Below are 19,205 nucleotides of genomic sequence, written 5' to 3'. Positions count from 1 at the left end.
CAGATTTTAGTGTTTTCTTGAAGAGAGTGGACATCTTTTCTTGAAGTGAGATAATACAAAAGTTGTTACTTGTACTATTCTTAGCTTTATAATATGTGACGAAGTTAAGTGCCTTTTGCACATTACCGCCTCTCTCTCTCTCTCTCTCTCTCTCTCTCTCTCTCTCTCTCTCTCTCTCTCTTTCTCTCTATCTATCTATCTATCTATCTATCTATCTAACTCTAACTCTCTCTGTTACTTACCTTCTATCTCTCTCTTCTACTCTCTCTCTCTCTCTCTCTCTCTCTCTCTCTCTCTCTCTCCTCTCTCTCTCTCCTTATATAGATAGTATGCAGATGACGTCACTCGGGCCTTTGTTATTGTTTTTGCCATCCGCGTTTGTGAGTTGTTCTCACTAAATTGTATTAACCAGACTATAAAAGTTCATGGTTACACAGAGTTTGTGTGTTGGTCCGTTATACTTCCGGATGGCAATGTTGTGAACTCCTTGGCCAAGCGCATTCTATATATAAACCCACCATAAGCCGAAAGAGCAATAGCAACAGTTACCATTCACGTTCAAGTTCTGGCCTACCAGAGTATAATAACAAACACTCAAGTGATAAGGTCAACCCCATCTAAAATCAATCCGACCACCCGACACGCGATACTCTGAGCCCTGACATGTTATGAATACAATTTGATTAGTAGTTAGTACAGTTAGTACCCAATATGGTACCAACAGGTCTACAGTGATCATATGATACACAGTTAATCACTATCTGATATTATTCTTGGCTGGTTCATATTGTGTAGAATTTTCTAACGGACACATGTTATAACCTAGGTGCACATTTTTGCAGGTCTGATGATAACTGGACGTAATTATGAGCTTTTTTAAACATGGCTGTAATGGGAACATTTTGGTGACTTGTAATGAATACAATTTGATTTGTATTTAGTACCTACAGTTATTACCCAATGTGACCCCTCGTCCCAAAACGGTATTAAGTCGGTGTGATTAAAATGCTTAAGATGGAATTTGGATCCAGAAATATCATGCTTACGTTGAATTTATATGCTTTATAGAGGAGAAGGAATATCATATTTTACTGTGGTAAATACCAACGTTTCATATTTTTGACCAGTTTTGACTATAATTTGACTTTTTAGCATCTGGTCCATCCCGACATAATACCGTTTTGAGACGAAGGGTCACCAATATGGTACCAATAGGTCTACAGTGATCATATGATACACAGTTAATCACTATCTGATATTATTCTTGGCTGGTTCATATTGTGTAGAATTTTCTAACGGACACATGTTATAACCTAGGTGCACATTTTTGCAGGTCTGATGATAACTGAACTTTAATATTATTTTAACATTGCTGTAATGGAAACATTTTGCGTTTGTTTTATTTTTTTTTTAAACCATTCTATTACAACAATGAGCCCATAACATTTTGGGTAATCAGACCTTTAAATATGTAAACGTTGGTTTACATAATAATAATAATAATGATAATAATAATAATAATAATAATAATAATAATAATAATAATAATAATAATAATTATTATTATTATTATTATTATTATTATTATTATTATTATTATTATTATTATTATTATTATTATTATTATATTATTATTATTATTATTATTATTATTATTATCATTATTATACAATTTATCAAAATTATATAAACAACATTAATTGCTAATTTGTAATATTGATTATTGAATATCGACTACACAAATAAGTGTCAAGTCAATATTCGTAGTATAATTATCTCTATATTTACATTCATTAGAACATGTCCAACTTTATACATCGAGAGTTTGGTATGTAGAAAATGGAATAATATCTAATGTCTTGTTACATTATTCATCGAAATAGAAAATTATCTTGATAAGTTATTTATCAATGGTATTCTGGAAATATTTATTGAATTCGAAGTTTTTGTCTCATACTTTAAACTATTCCAATTTGCCACAGTTATGGTATTTATTTCTTTTCGACGAATTGCATCTTAATTCAACAGCTATCTTAAACTTATCTCACCTAATGTTTGTAACATGCTATTACTTTTTTTTTAAATCATTATAATCCATATTGTAAGAAGGAGGAGTCTGTATATGAAAAAGATCGCCTCTTAGTCTACGATATTTTAGTGAAGGCAAATTTAGATACATTAATCTTTCTAAATAAGATAAACGTTTTATTATTACTATTACTATTATTATTATTATTATTATTATTATTATTATTATTATTATTATTATTATTATTATTATTATTATTATTATTATTATTATTATTATTATTATTATTATTATTATTATTATTATTATTATTATTATTATTATTATTATTATTATTATTATTAATATTGTCATTATTATTATTATTTTTATCATCATCATAATTTTTGATATTGATCTTATTATATTATGATATTAAAAAAAATACAATATTCAATATCTTGCTAGGACTTGTCGGCCACAGGTATGACAAACCGTTATCAAATAAAAACAAATGATATAATCCTGGCACCTACTCTAGACCTCTTACATCAGACCAAAAATGATCTATGATTTTGACTTTGTTAAAACTATTTCTATAAACGTGTCATAAGATAACCATATGAAAAACTAGCACCTTATTTTAGCTTTAAGAACTCATTTATTATTCGTTATGCTGCATATTTGTGTCGGCATAGCCTTAAACGTAATAAAGAGGCGTAGCATCCCTATTTAGCAATTAATCTGAAAATTTAATTCTTATTTCTGAAACATTTTGTCATTCTGGTATAATGACCACAAGAACTAAATAAACATAAATCAAGTGTAAATTAGAAATAATCAAAATTATAAAGTTTTATCTTTTTGAAGTGTGAGAAATAAAACCCATCCTTTTTAGCGGACGTATTTTTCTTATATCAAATTTGATAGGTTAAGTCTAGCATTCAAATTTCTATACCCGACTCTTTCTGATATATTACTATTTTGATATGATCGGAAACAAATGAATAACATTGGCTATATTATCTCACTACACCTCAAGTGTTTTTCAAAGGTAAAGATCTTAATCGATTTGATTTCGAGTCAAACTAATGCTTGCTTTTCAATTATTTTATTTATTTACATTCATTGACACATCAAAACATGAGAAAATTGTGTCATTAATTATCTTGAGTTTAATAAGTATCAATTACGTCTTATCAAACCCTCTACGATTTGTTTGTAATCCGTTTGTTACACGAAGGTCGATGCACACAAAATGAAATCACCCGAGACGTTAAATCAAGCGAGTTACTTTAAAGATTCAGCTTACACAATATAAAGACTCAAAATTTAAAGACAGCCATGACAACAATAGTGCTTTATCGATTGTCAGTGTCTTTGTATTCTACTTCTTTATTCGTCTAAACTTTTTTTTCACCTGGTTCTAAAGTTTAGATATTATTTTAACATAGACTACTTCAACTCAAAGCTCACATTATCATTCGTATAGACCAGTAAGGAGATCATGTTTTGAAATGATTTATAGAAGTTACATGCTTTATACGCATTGTATTCAACAGTGGCGGCTTTTGTGATTATTAATCTCCAGTTAACCTAGCTATTGCCTATTGACAAAAGACACTGGATAGATTAATGTGCTATTATATTATTTGTATTTGTTTGGATATTATGTATACCTTGTCGATCAGCTACGTGACATTTTAGATAAGATAAACACATAAAAACACCCGAATCATGTTGAGCATGTCGGCTTCATGGCGTTTGCCAAAAATTCGTAGGGATCGCAAGAGGATAAAGAAGAATTTAGACACTTCTGTGTCATCAAATTCTGCTGAGCGACCATTAGGTAATGGCAAGCCTGGATTATCTGGTGGAGACGATTATTCTAGTATTTCGTCTGATGGCATATCTTCAGCTTCAACTTCAACAGTAACAGGAGCTAGTAATAGATTTCTACCAGTGGTTTCGAATGTTGACCTTGTCGTGGTTGCAGCACGGTGTTCTGCTCCTGGTGCGGTCCTGAGTAGTGATGAAAGTGTCAGTGATGGTGTTGTTAGAAAATTCTCTGATAATCAATTCCTGAAGAGACCGGATTATCGTAACGCGAGAAATCTTCAAAAGAACAAAGCGAAAGCAAAAGGAGTTCAGAACTGTGATTCTTTAGACGAAAAGGATGAAACTAAAAAAGATGGCGATATTAATGATGATGATGATGACATTTGTAACGGTATAAATTTTAGTGATTATTACAATACCAAAACTAATGGTTGGTGGAGTAGTGATGAGTCGAGATACACTTCGACTGGTGGTCACACAACCAAGGCCATTCGAGAAGTGGGCAGAGTAAACAAGGACAAGAACAACAACAACAACAACAATAACAACAACGACGACGACAGCGATTACAACACGGACCAGCACACGGGATCCAGTGACGGAGAAGGGATGCCTGCTATAACCAGATTTGTTTTAACCGGATCCAAGATGGAGACGCCAGTTGAATTGGTAAATTTGATTTTCATTTAGGTTAAAAAAAAATTTAACTTGAAATTTTAATTTGTGACCCATAACCTCAAAATGGTATCATGTTGAGGAAACCGGACTCCAAAGTGGTGCGAAAACTAAAATGATCTGAATACGAGGTTATAGTTCATTTGTGACCCATTATCTCAAAATGGTATCATGTTGGGGTAACCGGACTCCAAAGTTGTGCAGAAACTAAAATGATATGGGTGCGAGGTTTAGTAAAGGATGATGTGTATTTTCTCGGAAAAAACATAATTTTTACCAAAGTTCCAAATGTGTCTATTTATTCAATTCTCCATATTTTAATCAATCTAACATATTATTGTTTTGAGCCAACGAGTCACATTGTGTTTCACACTTTTAAAAATAATACTGTAACAAATAATCTATATCTGACATGCCCTAAAGGCCAAAAAGATTAATTCACTCAATCCTGGAGATTTTTGCTACTTTTCAAAATTGAAAAAAATGTATTAAAAATAAGCATGTGGATAGTTTTATTCAATTACCATTAACATGACATGTTAATGGTAATTGAATAAAACTATCCACATTGTAAAAATGAAAACCATTACCTTTGATACTACGCCTATAATTTGTCTCAGAACAATGTAATAAACAGGCATAGGGTAAACGTAACCCGGGTAAACAACGGATGTAATCGGTATTAGGGTTGAGTGAGTTAAAATGTACTGAAACCACTTTTTGAAAGTGTAAAAAAAATAACAATATCTGCAATGCTTGAAATGGACATTTGCAGTGCTGGTCTACTATGGTCTTACTTATTGAACAGCCGTTTTGTATTATTTTCTGTGTTTGGACATTTAGGATAGAAACTTTTTTAGTAAGAGGCATTATTTCTATGCAGGATATTATTTGGAATTAACATTGACACCAATTTAGGTGTAGCTCAAGTATTAAATGGTTTAGAATATTACGCACCTCAATAGTAATACACTGTACATAGTTTTACAGTTTTGAAGAATAAATCAAAAAGCACTGTTAGGAGGCATTGTGTATGGATAACATCTGAAAAGATGTACGATATGCAGTATAGTAGATAAGCGCAGGAAACAATGCCATCCCAAAAATAAAATTAAAAAACACAAACAAAATTTGAGCTTTTATATAGTGCAATATCCACTAAACGTGCTCAAAACGCTTCACAGGGGATCCCTGACAACAGCAACACGTAACATCTAGAACGAGACATGACGCCTGTTAGGCGATATTACAATTTTTCTGACAGAGACAATGCTGTTCACGACCAGGTACTCATTTTACACATGAGTACCGTGAGAGAATGTGCGTAAAGAGTAAAGAGCCTTTTCCAAGGACTCAATAATGCGCCCGAGCGAGGCTCGAACCCAGAACATTCCGATACGAAAGCGAGTGTCTTACCAAAAGAGCACGCAGTAGCATTACTTTGTTGGGGTTCGAAGCTCAGACTTCTCTACAAGACCGATAAGAAGTGCTGGGAATGGACCCATTCAGATTGTGACCATCTATCACAATGTTTTGACACATTGACAGATACATTTAGTCAATTTCATTATATTATACGAGTAACATCGCGCTTCTAAACCTTACATATCATTAAATTATGAACATAGCATGAGTGCATTCAGGATAAGTATGGAATTAATAGAACCAACAACATTTATAGGTTGATAACATCAAAATCGAACACTTATTGATATGACGATTCATAATTTGTCAGAAGGTCTTTTTAACCTGACGTAATTATTAAAACAAGAATCTACTGTACAAAGGGTACTGTGATTGTAGCTACACTGACTTATACTCAGGTAATCAGTCATTTTCAATTATAATCATGATGATGTTTATAATAATAATAATAATAATAATAATAATAATAATAATAATAATTATAATAATAATAATAATAATAATAATAATAATAATAATAATAATAATAATAATAATAATAATAATAATAACAATAATATTAATGATGATGATGATGATGATGATGATGAAGATGATGATGATAATAATGAAAGCATTAGCAATATGAATAATGATAGATTATTATTTTTCTTCTCATTACTATTGTTATCATCATCGTTATTATTATTTCAATTATTGACTTGAATGATCAGTGTTAACATTATATTGACAGCAATGGAGATTAATCAATACGAGTGTCCCACTGTTTTGGTTTACAGAAAATCAAGATAACATGACAGAGATATAATATACCGATATACTTATCAATGCCCACACCGATCTTCGTAAAATCCAACTAATCCCTAGGACATACCTCTGCAAACATTAGTACGCGATCAAACGACTGGAACAGGACCAGAATATAATGCTTCTCTACGACGAGAATGGTAGGGTTAGGACTAAATGTTATTGGCTTAGAATAACATTGTTATCAATTTCGTGTAATAAGTCTCAGAGGATGATAGCATGCAGCTCAATCAAAAATGATACCACTATTGGTTTATCTTTAATTCTCCCATGACTACGACATTAATGCGTTTATCTTGTTACTATTAGTTTTCAAAATCTATTTTGTTGTTGTTGATATTGGTGTTGTTGTTGTTGTTACTTTGTAATTGCGACTGTATATTATTGTTATTTTCCCCCTTCATCTTCTTCTTTTTCTTCTTCTTCTTCTTCTTCTTCGTCTTCTTCTTCTTCTTCTTCTTCTTCTTCTTCTTCTTCTTCTTCTTCTACTACTACTACTACTACTACTACTACTACTACTACTACTACTACTACTACTACTACTACTACTACTACTACTTTTTCTTCTTCCTCTTCTTTTTTCTTCTCTCTAATAATATTTGTTTAAGTCTTTGTATATACAAATATCAATATCGATAGTACATTTGATAAACAGTACTCTCGTATCATCTAAATGTTAAAAGGATAATATTATAATGCAAGATTAGGTGGTTGATAGAATAAGTAAAAAATAATGTTTTGTGTCTTTGTGCCCGTGGGGGGGGGGGGTGTATAGACGGTAAAACACCAAGAAAAATGAACAAAAGAATAGAATACTAAGCCCAGTAAGGGTTAAAACGCATTGATAATACATCCTGCATGACCGACCGCTCAATGTTAATCCGTCCTTTATGTTTAATAAATCCCTCTCTTTCAAGCTGATTTTTTCCGCAAGAAGAAAAGTAAATTCAAAGCTGGATCAGGCACCATGCTGTCCATATGTGCTTGAATTGAAAACTTTCTAACAAATATCTTAGGAAATCTATTATTCAGCCTTCCTGGGGGTAGTGATCTTCTCTAGACATCAAAAGCTTCATACACTTTATACTTGACTTTGTCTTATTGAGAGGAGGGAACAGAAATAAAATACATTTTTGGAACTCTAGAAATCTGTAAAGACCTGAGGCATGAAAGAACCGCCGTCTAAAAACGCTATAATGTCGGGATGAACGAGATGATGGAAATTCAATTTATAACCACACGTATGGAAGTTGGGGTTGTTTTCCCTTAGTTATTGTTGATGATAAATTATGTGCCAGTGCATGACATAATCAGTCGAAAGGTGAAAATTTTAGATTTGCATTTTTTTGCATTTTCTAAAAGAATATGCTCCCCAGAGCATTTTGATCTTTATTTGAAGTAAACTATATCTGGCATTGTTCAAATCTAAAAATCGTATTTCTTATTAATGTATATTTAAATTAGCAATTGTGGGGATCTGTTCAATCCGACACAATATCATTTGAGATTATGTGTCACATGTGTGTAAAGGTAGGGCCTTACAAACTATCAGAAGATCTCTTAAAATATTATTGAAAGTTATAAATACATTACAATCAGTTACTTCAGGGCGGGCATAAGGCTACTACTTACCATCAACACAATTCAACTGATCGCTGAGAATTCCAAATATTAAGTAATCAATCACATAAGTGGGGATTATATGGTATGACACTCGCCTCCGGAACAACAGGTCCAGGGTTCAAGTCCCGCTCTGAGCAGCGCACAGTTGAGTCATTGGACAATTATCTTTACTGACATTCTCTCATCCTATTCAGGTGAAAAATGAGTGTTGTCTCTTTCGGAAAGTAAATTGTAATAATATCGGCTTACAGGCTTGATGTCTCATGTTACACGTTAAACGTTGCTCTTGGCTAGGGACCCCTTGTAAAACGTTTTGAGCCAGTTTGGTGGATGTAGCTCTATATAAATTCTAGAAGGTTTTATTTTGATAAATAAGTAAGAAAGCTTTTATTTTGTAAACTTTCTTATGAAATTTAATACTAGATAAATGGAAGATGAAGTTTATGCATTCCAAGTGGTTGTATCAATAAATCAAAGTTGTTAATCAGCTTTTCTGGGAGTTGTAAAATTCTTTAACCCTCTCCTTAACAACTATAGGAAAATCATCACATTCGTACACATACAAACAACATTTTTCTTATTCAAATTTCTTTTGGACATCATAGAAATTAAAGAAAATGAACAGTGTGTTGTAGAGCATGTTATGCTACAGAAACTATGTATCGCAAGAATTTTACTCTCTACTATTGTGTCCAAGTGATAAAAAATCTATTTTGTGTTAGTTGTTTGTGATGTTTTGGGGAAAATCTTGAAAATGGCTGGTAAGGAGAGGGTTAAACTTTTAAAGTTTTATATCTGACTTTGTCTTGTTGAAAGCAGTTACAAAATAAGCTTAATGCTTATATGAGATAATACCGTTTTGAGGCGACCGGTCACAAATGGGAGTGCACAATGACCCAGTGCTGAGTGCTAAAGAATATAACCTGCTTTTTATGAAAATATATTTTTTTATTGCAATTCCGATTAATAATGATTAGCTTGGGAAAAAACAACGACCCAATTCTATTCTGTCTGTTTTCTAGCACGGAACTGTATTCTTTTTCTTTCGTTTTTTTTTTTTCTTGTCAATATCATATTTGGGGGCGAAGTGGCCGAGTGGTTAAGGCATTGCACTGTGACCCGGAAGGACCCGGGTTCGAGCCCCGCTTCAGGCACTTTCGTTTTTTTTCCTTGAGCAAGATTATTAACCCCCAATTTGCTCATTTGGACAACAATTGTGATTCCTGTTGACATCCGACATCTTGTTTCCTTCGTGGAATGCCTAGGCGCCGATGTCTTATTATGATGTCGTGGCGGAAAAGGCATACTTTTTTTTTTAATATCATACTTAGTGGTTTTACTATCATCATATCTCTTATGATCAATAATATATATTTTAGAGTACCTCGCATTCATTATTGTTCGTTGTGATTCACATATCGGCTATTCGTTGCTTTATCGATGGACAGAAGAAAAAAAACAAACAAACAAAAAAAAAAAAAAACTTTGAGAGTGATCATTAATATTATTTGATATGCGGCATTGATCAACGAGAAAATATTCATTGATTACCTCCCTTGCTTTATTGTATAAATTAAAAAAACAAAACAGTCCCGCTCTGTTGCTAAGTGCTTTTATGACTAAGGGCGTGCAATTTAATATTCAGTTCTACACTGCAATCCCTTAGAGTTACCAAGCGAACCAATCCTTTTGTTTACATGCCAAGATCTTATTACAGAAAGGACGTGCTTATCTTTTCTCTGCTACCTATCTGGGTTTTTAAGTAATGTATTTATGATTTGATTGTTTGTATTTTTGTTTACTGAATAAGGGTTTTGAACCTGAAACGTTCCGTGTTTCGTATTTTGTTCTTTTTTAAGTCAATTTTGTTTATTGCCTTTTGCACTGCACAGCTTCTAGCAGATTAATATACACACCTTTCAATATTTGTATCTTACAAGTGCCTTCCTCCTAATTTGTCATAAGAAGCTATTCTAGAACTCATTCTTTTCAACCAAGCACACATGCTGAGTATAGAGTTAAAAAATCCCACCGATGTCCATAATTTTTTGAATGGTTATAACTGCTCCTTTTGAGTGACGTCAGGGGTCTGAGCTTTCCTTTTATAAATAGAACAACGGAGAAAAGTTGCACTTAATATAGATCTTTAGGGCTAACCTACACCGGACACCGACTCCGACCACCGGTATTGCCGTCCTCTGCCGTCTTCCGGATAAAGACTTCGGGCACGGACAGAATACTAAGAATAAAGAGAAGAGCCGCTACACCTAAACATACCAAGCTCCCGACGTCCTCCGCCGTTTTTTTTTTTTTCGAGCTTGGTATGGTTGGGTCTAGCGGCTCTTCTCTTTTTTCTTAGTATTTTGTCCGTGCCCTGGCAAAGGGCGGAAGTGCCGGGTCGTCGGAATCGATCTCCGGTGTGGGTTAGCCCTTACTCCGCCTAAACAGGAACTAAGCGCAATACATTGACATCAATTGAAATACATAATCATATAAACAGACATTCCATTAATTGATTACATGTGGAACAGGTGAGTTTTTAGTTGTGTTTTGAAAACTTGAAGGGATGAAGATAACCTAAGTATGCTGTAGGGAATTCCAACACTCACTCACTCACTCACTCAATCCCATGACCGGATGGTCGTCGGGGGGACTTGCGTGAAGCAGAAGTTACAGTCTTCCTCCATGCCTGCCTGTTGTTAGCCCTATGTAGCAGCTCCGGAACCGACATCTCTGTCCATTCTTTTATATTGTCCAGCCACAACATTGAAGGGCGGCAAATTGAAAATATTTGGTGCCAACATTACGAAGACTCTTTGGCCTTGCCAATTTGATTGAACTTGTTATCACTCAATCTCAAGGTTCTTGTTGGAGTAAGTTACAAGCATTAAATAGTTATTGTAGTAATTTTTCTGCAGTTCTATCCTTAGAAGGAAAGTTTAGAAGACTCGTGACATCAGTCAAAGTGGGCAGTCAGAAAAAAAGACTTTCAAAAAATGGACATATTATGTGGTTTTCCCCCTGAACTCGGCAAATACTTAACCCAAATCTCAATTTGTTGACTCTAAATTCCAATATCAGCATCTGAATTTCCCCTACGTGGCACCTTTACATGGGTGATGACACGTCATACATGTTAAATGAATGGTGATGTGTGCCTCTTGTAAAACGGTTTGAGCACATTTCTTAGGGGATATTGCGTTATAAAAATGCTCAAGTTTTAGCTTTCTGGCCTCCGCTTCATTAGGACAAAACACCAACTGCCGTACTATGGAAAAACCTATATTATTTAAAAATTTGGCCAGAAAACTCGTCCTTCAAATATCGATCGATTTAAATGACCCTCATCTAGGCAAAAACTCTCAAACCTGGGCCTTTTTTCGTGCAGTCCCAGGTTTGAGAGTTTCTGTCAAATTGAGGGTCATTTAAATCGATCGATATTTGAAGGACGAGTTTTCTGGCCAAATTTTCAAATATTATGGGTTTTTTTTCCAGAGTACGGTCGAGTTTAAACAGGCGATTCACACAATATTATAATGATGACGTGCCTTGAAGTGAAGGGCAATCCTTACCTTTATACCACACATTCTATTGAATCAAACGTCGTTTTTAATGTTCGTAATAATTGAATTAAGGGGATTAGGACCTAGGGTTATAAGGACAATAGATAAATACCCATTATCCATGTTTCCGTATTTTCTTTTATATTTCACATTTTAACCAGTTGATTCCCGTACTCTAGAAAGACATGTTTTTAAAAATTTGGCCAGAAAACTCGTCCTTCGAATATCGATCGATTTAAATGACCCCCATCTTGGCAAAAAAAAAAGTCCCAAACCTGGGAGTGAAGGAAGACCTCGTAAGGTCCCAGGTTTGAAAGTTTTGCCAAAATGGGGGTCATTTAAAACGATCGATATTTGAAGGAGAGTTTTCTGGCCATTTTTAAATAATACGTTTTTTTTTTCCAGAGTAAGGCAGTCAACTGGTTAAAAGCAGTGCCGTGTCAATGCCAACTTAATCACGCTTTATTTAATCTAGTTTGTTAATTCAGTTAAAGGACCAAACCCCATTCAAAAGGACAATGCCCCAAGGACCGTACAAACTGAACCGTGAACTAATCGATTGATCCATTGATTGATTGATTGATTGATTGAGTGAGTGATTGAATAGAAAACAGTACGGCAGGATTTTAGAAAGAAAACAATCAATACGGTAGATATTGTTCTTATCTCATGTGTTATTGTGACATTGGCAATGGTTTATAGGATACCATTCAATATCATATTGCTGATAAATCGTTGAGAAAAGGAAAAGGAAAATTCTCTCTCTCTCTCTCTCTCTCTCTCTCTCTCTCTCTCTCTCTCTTCTCTCTCTCTCTCTTTCTCTCTCTCTCTATTGCTCTCTCTCTCTTTCTCTCTCTATTGCTCTCTCTCTCTCTCTTTTTTTCTCTCTCTATCTATCTATCTATCTATCTATCTATCTATCTATCTATCTATATCTATCTATCTATCTATCTATCTATCTATCTATCTATTTATCAATCTATCTCTATCTCTGGCTCTTACTTACTCCTTATTCCATAAAGATATCAACATACATATTTACACGACACTACAAAATTCCCCAAAATTTATAACGTTCTCAAACGTTTCCAATTCTTAGATTTACTTACAGAATTCGATTTTTATCATTTCTTGACACAGACATGAAATGGCACCCCCCCCCCCCCCCCCAACCACTTTTCCAACACCGCCACCACCACCACCACCACCAACACCACCACTACCCCCACCACCACTAGCCGAAAAAAAAACCCAAACAAAAAAGTAAATAAAACAACAAATGAATAAAAATAATGCCAATTCGAAAACAAAATAATACGCGACACCCTGCCTCTGCCGTTTGATTTACATGTTATAATTTGATTTTATAGTAAAACATATACAAGACTTAAGGTCAACTTGCATATCTTTAATTCAGGACATTGAATACAGATTTTTAAAATAGCAAAAACTAAAATCTCACATTTCAGGTAAATTTAATTTTTAATTACTATATTACTTATTGGGGCAGCGCAGCTCAGCGGTACGGTCTTTGCTTCGTACCCGAAAGGTACCGAGATCAATCACCCGCCGCTGCACTGTGTGGCCTTGAGCAAGTCACCTCGCCCTAGCTCACTTTGCGGCGCTGCTCTGCGGCTGACGCTGGGTTATTCCAGTCTTCCCTTGGAATAGACCCTAAAGACAAATTTCCCCTTGGGGATGAATAAAGGGAATTTTATTTTTTATTTATTATCAACCCGACATAATATACTATTTTGAGAAGATAGATCATATTATTATCTAATTTGCTGTAAATATTTAAGACAATGTCTGAAAATTGATAAAAGGTGGCTATAATTTGAGTCACTAGCTGCTAAAAGATATCTATGCGGGAAGAAATATATGAGCAATCTATTCTGCCGTGATGTCTGAAAAACCGTTATTTGAAAATTTGGCCAGAAAAATCGACCTTCAAATATCAATCGATTAAAATAACTCTCATCTTGTCAAAACTCTCAGATCTGGGACTTCGTTAAAATGACCCTCATCCTGTAACATGAAACCCTCTCAAACCTGGGACTTCACGAAGATGAACTAGAGACTTTTGTCTAAATTTAATTTTTGTTTTATACCTTGGAATATAAGTGTTCGATTTATCACCTCTTGTAAAAGGAACATAAGAGAAAGTAAAAATGACTGTTTAATCCACATCATACAGAGAATGAGCAATTTCATATAGATGAATTAGAACCCCAAGAAGCCTTCTATGGTATTTATACTTTATACATTTATAATTAGATTTTCTATGTCCATGAACGCATTTTGTTAATGATTGTATATTTCAATACTTGTAAATGCCGTGTTATTGCATAACACTTAAGAAGATGAACTAGAGACTTTTGTCTAAATTTAATTTTTGTTTTATACCTTGGAATATAAGTGTTCGATTTATCACCTCTTGTAAAAGGAACATAAGAGAAAGTAAAAATGACTGTTTAATCCACATCATACAGAGAATGAGCAATTTCATATAGATGAATTAGAACCCCAAGAAGCCTTCTATGGTATTTATACTTTATACATTTATATTAGATTTTCTATGTCCATGAACGCATTTTGTTAATGATTGTATATTTCAATACTTGTAAATGCCGTGTTATTGCATAACACTTAACACAATCTTTATCATAATGTTTAAAAACGCAAAACGCAATTACGGAATCGATATTCATCAAATGTGCACAGCTCGATAGATAGACAAAATTTTATAATTATATTATCATTACAAGGTTCAATATATACTACTTATCTATAGATTCCTTTTTGATCTATTTTATTCATTTATTTATTCACTTACCAATCTACCTTTGTTCACTCTATTTTTAGAACAAAAGTAATAAATCAAATACCATTTCTTCTCCTTTTTCTTCTTCACAATGATCAGAAACAGAATTTGCTATACCGTTTAAAGATATCAAAACTTTCTAAGCATTTCGATCGAGGTTACAAAGAAGACAGCGGTTTTGATTTTAGTATTCATTTGTATATCGCAATACAAGGACGGCTAGGTTTTGACAGTAATCAACGGAAAATATATTCCATTTGCTTATTGATAGCATTTAATCCCGCTTCTTCACAATTTCTATGCGATATGCTACTATACGAGAAAGATCGCAGTCATTACAAATCGTAAATTGGCAGACGTAGTTCATTATGCTTTGACTGATTAGTGTGAAAGAATCAGGAAGCCAGCACTCTAAATAACGATCTTGAGGGAAACTTGAAAGGAAGAGAATCAATAGCGCCGTTCTGTTCTGATTTGAAATGACTTCTATGGATCTTATGAGAGGATAAAAGGGGCTAGTGCTACTTTTTTGTCTAATGCTACGGAACTGCTCCTGGTTGATCAATTCATGCTATACCTGCTCAACGGCTTTCAAAGACGTTAGGGAACCACTTAGAGAAAGAATTGTTAATGAGCAGTTGGGGGATTTAGGCGATAGATTGATGTTATAATATTCATGAATCGAGTTTACTTTTGTGATATTGTTTTGTTTCTAAATGTGGATTAGAGATGTGATTGGAAAGTTAAAAAAAAGAAAAGTCGGAGTGTATTCGTGACAAATTATTACAATTTACTTTGTCTTTATTTCTTATCCGAGAGCAATCTCCAATGTCAATTGAAGAGAAGGTGAGACGTTTATTTGCTTTAGTTCTTGTTTATTGATGATATGCGTTTAAGTAAGATATCAAAACTAATAAATAGTTAATAAATAGTAAATATTCGAAGTCTGATAAATAGCTTCAGTGGATCTAATTGTCCAAATTGGCAGTCTAAAACCATAACAAAGAAAAGTGTTAGGTCATTCATTCGTTCTATAGTTTTTTGCCTGAACGCGTGTCCAACTGTTATTGTTCTGCTTGTCGTAATCTTGAATGATGATTTCATATTTAAAAAAAAAAACAACAACAAAAAAACACAACAAATTTCTTCGTTTTTCATACTTTTGCTTACTACTACTACTACTACTACTACTACTACTACTACTACTACTACTACTACTATACTACTATACTACTACTACGAATACTACTACTACTACTACGACTACTACTACTACTACTACTACTACTACTACTACTACTACTACTATACTACTACTACTACTACTACTACATACTATACTACTACTACTACTACGAATACTACTACTACTACTACTACTACTACTACTATCATACTACTACTACTACTACTACTACTACTACACTACTAACTATACTACTATAACTACTATAACTATATATAATAATAATAATAATATATAATAATTAATTTAATATAATAATGTAATTTCTTTCCAGAAGCGCGTATTCATAGACATCTATATGCACATGCGATCATAAATTATTTCATTCAATAAAATCAATAAAATCAATAAAATCACATCCCTCACAGAAAACTGAAAGGATGAAGGTAATCTGTCTTCAAAGAGGCTTTAAAGATGGAAAGAGAATGAATGACGGTGTCTGGTGTCTGCTGAAAGAGGGAGAAGAATGTGTGAAAACACGGCGTGAAAAAATCGATTTAAACAGTTTGAAAGACACTAATTGGTTGAACGGAAGATATGTGTAACACATGCCAACAGAAAAAATCATATCTGTATACTAATTATTGAAATATATATATATATATATATATATATAATATATATTATATATATATATATTGAATCGTGTTTGATACAAATATGGTACGAAAAGGGCTCGACATGTAACACACAGTCCTGACGATGGCTAATTGGGCCTGAAACATTAATGTAGACTGTCTCAAACATTGCGGTGAATATCAAAATAATATATATATATATATATATATATATATAATATATATATATAACATACCATTATCATTCATGCTTTGATACATTGATGGTGGTAATAGTAATGATGATAATGATAGGGTAATAATAATAATAATCAATGTTCCTCCTCCTCTTCTTAACCACCACCACCATCATCATCATCATCATCATCATCATCATCATCATCATCATCATCATCATCATCATCATCATTATTATTATTATTATTATTATTATTATTATTATTATTATTATTATTATTATTATTATTATTATTATTATTATTACGATGATGATGGTTATTATTATTTGTATTATTATTATTTTTTACATTATTATTATTATTATTATTATTATTATTATTATTATTATTTAGTAGTAGTAGTAGTAGTAGTAGTAGTAGTAGTAGTAGTACGTAGTAGTAGTAGTAGTTTTTGTAGTAGTAGCAGTAGTAGTAGTAGTAGTAGTAGTAGTAGTAGTAGTAGTAGTAGTAGTAGTAGTAGTAGTGGTAGTAGTAGTGGTAGTATTAATAGTAGTAGTAGTAGTATCATTATCATTATTGTTAATGTTATATTTATAACTATTATTATCGTTACTATCATCATCATCATCATCATCATCATCATCATCATCATCATCATCATCATCATCATCATTACCATCATTATTATCATCAACATCATCATTAATATTATCATCTTTATTATCATATCATCGTCATAGATCATCATCATCGTCATCTTAATCATAATCATCATCATCACCATCATCATTATCATCAACATCATCATTAATATTTTAATCATTATTATCATATCATCATGATAGATCATCATCAATACTGTTATCAAAATCCCATTCCAATTCTATCCACAGAATCGAACAGACCCAGCCAATATCAAACGAACCATGGAGGGTCTGGAGTACGAACCCAACCCGGACGTGGCGCCCTACCAGCCCGCCAACTTCATGTAAGTCCACAAGTCCTAATATACGGAAAAAAGGCTTCGGAAGGAAAATTTACAGCAGCCAACGTGTAGTTATTAGCAGGTCTGATAACCGAACGCAATTATGGGCTAGTTTCAACAATATATATTATATATAATATATATATATATATATATATATATATATATATATATATATATATATATATTATAATAAAACATATTTTGTCTTGGTTTAGGAGTATTTCCATTCCAACAATGAGCCCTTAATAGTTTTGGTTATCAGACCTGCAAATAAGCACACATTTTGTACAACCTTTCCATTTTCAATCTTTTCGTTAATATTTTTTACGATCTCCACGCTTCAGGCAACCCTCGCCTTTCTGTACTTTTTAAGCCATAATAATATGTGACACATCGCCTTAAAACTCTATTTTGTCGAGGTGATTAAGATTTTAAAATTGAATTTATGGTTAAAAATAGGACACTTAATTTAAGTTCTTCCTCTTTATTGGGAGGAAGAATTGTAATGTAAAGTGCAAAAAAAAAAAAAAATCTGAACTAAAATTTTACACCTCTTAACACTTAACTAAACCCTTTCTTTACCAACTACAGAAAATTCTTCACACTCATCACCATTCAATTAATATTTTTCTTAATGAGATTTGTTTCGTTCATCACAAAATTTGAAAGAAAATCTTTGATGTATCTATAAGAATTTATCTGTGTTTTATAAAGCTCGTCTTGCTGAGCAGATACTGAATTGATGCTATGCGCTTAATTAAAAAAAACCTCATTACATCCGCCCGCCGGATATAACGTACTAGTACACAAACTATGTGTAACCTTTAAATTGTTATAGATAGAATGAAGTTGACGTCACTCTGGTCTTTGTTATTGTTTTTTTGCCATCCACGTTTACAAGTAATTCTCACTTAACTGTATTTATCCAGACTATAAAAGTTCATTGTGACACAGAGTTTTGTGTCTTGGTCCGTTATACTTCTGCATGACAATATTGTGATCTTCTTACCCAAACGCATACTCTCTATAGTCAGATTGATACAATTTAGTGAAATTTACTCATTAAAATGGGTTGCTAATAACAATAAAAAAGAGCCGAGTGACATCAATTTCGTTTTATCTGTAGTATGTATCTATTATCTTTTGAGTTTTGAGTTTAAAATTCAATTTATATATGTTGGACATTTCGAGAGTAATCCTGAAAATAGTCGGTAAGGAGAGAATTAATTAAGATTTATTTTTTAAAGTCGGCTTCACGCGGACAAAATTTCGTTCTGAGACGATTGGTCGCGTATTCTATATTTCATCCTTGGGTATTTTTTTTTATTTGGAACATACTTTCACTTCTATAGACATAACCAGATAATATGTGTGACTTTCAGCCTTAAACACGTTTATATCGAGGTGGCTTACTAATTTATGTTTTATCGAGGGCAATAAATATTGTTTC

General features: G+C 32.9%; 1 protein-coding gene across 13 annotated transcripts in view; it reads left to right on the top strand.

Annotated features, from left to right (window-relative positions):
- The window catches only part of LOC144967133 (uncharacterized), a 75,358-nt gene that overhangs the window by 13,485 nt on the left and 42,668 nt on the right, over positions 1 to 19,205 (top strand). For 8 of the 13 annotated variants that reach the window (XM_078903991.1, XM_078903993.1, XM_078903987.1 and 5 more), the window contains exons 1-2: positions 3,258 to 4,516; positions 17,661 to 17,755. In XM_078903991.1, the coding sequence (XP_078760117.1) occupies positions 3,746 to 4,516; positions 17,661 to 17,755 (866 nt within the window). In that variant the 5' untranslated portion in view covers positions 3,258 to 3,745. Of the gene's footprint in view, positions 1 to 3,257; positions 4,517 to 15,216; positions 15,611 to 17,660; positions 17,756 to 19,205 lie in introns of those variants that run through there. The other 5 variants (XM_078903995.1, XM_078903994.1, XM_078903997.1 and 2 more) reach the window with 4 other exon arrangements.

Source organism: Berghia stephanieae, chromosome 3 (assembly GCF_034508935.2).
Source record: "Berghia stephanieae isolate SIO BIC M18660-M18661 chromosome 3, UCSD_Bste_1.3, whole genome shotgun sequence".
Lineage (NCBI taxonomy): Eukaryota > Metazoa > Mollusca > Gastropoda > Nudibranchia > Aeolidiidae > Berghia > Berghia stephanieae.
Note: the sequence above shows the minus strand (reverse complement) of the source record. Positions and strands in the feature narration are given on the sequence as shown.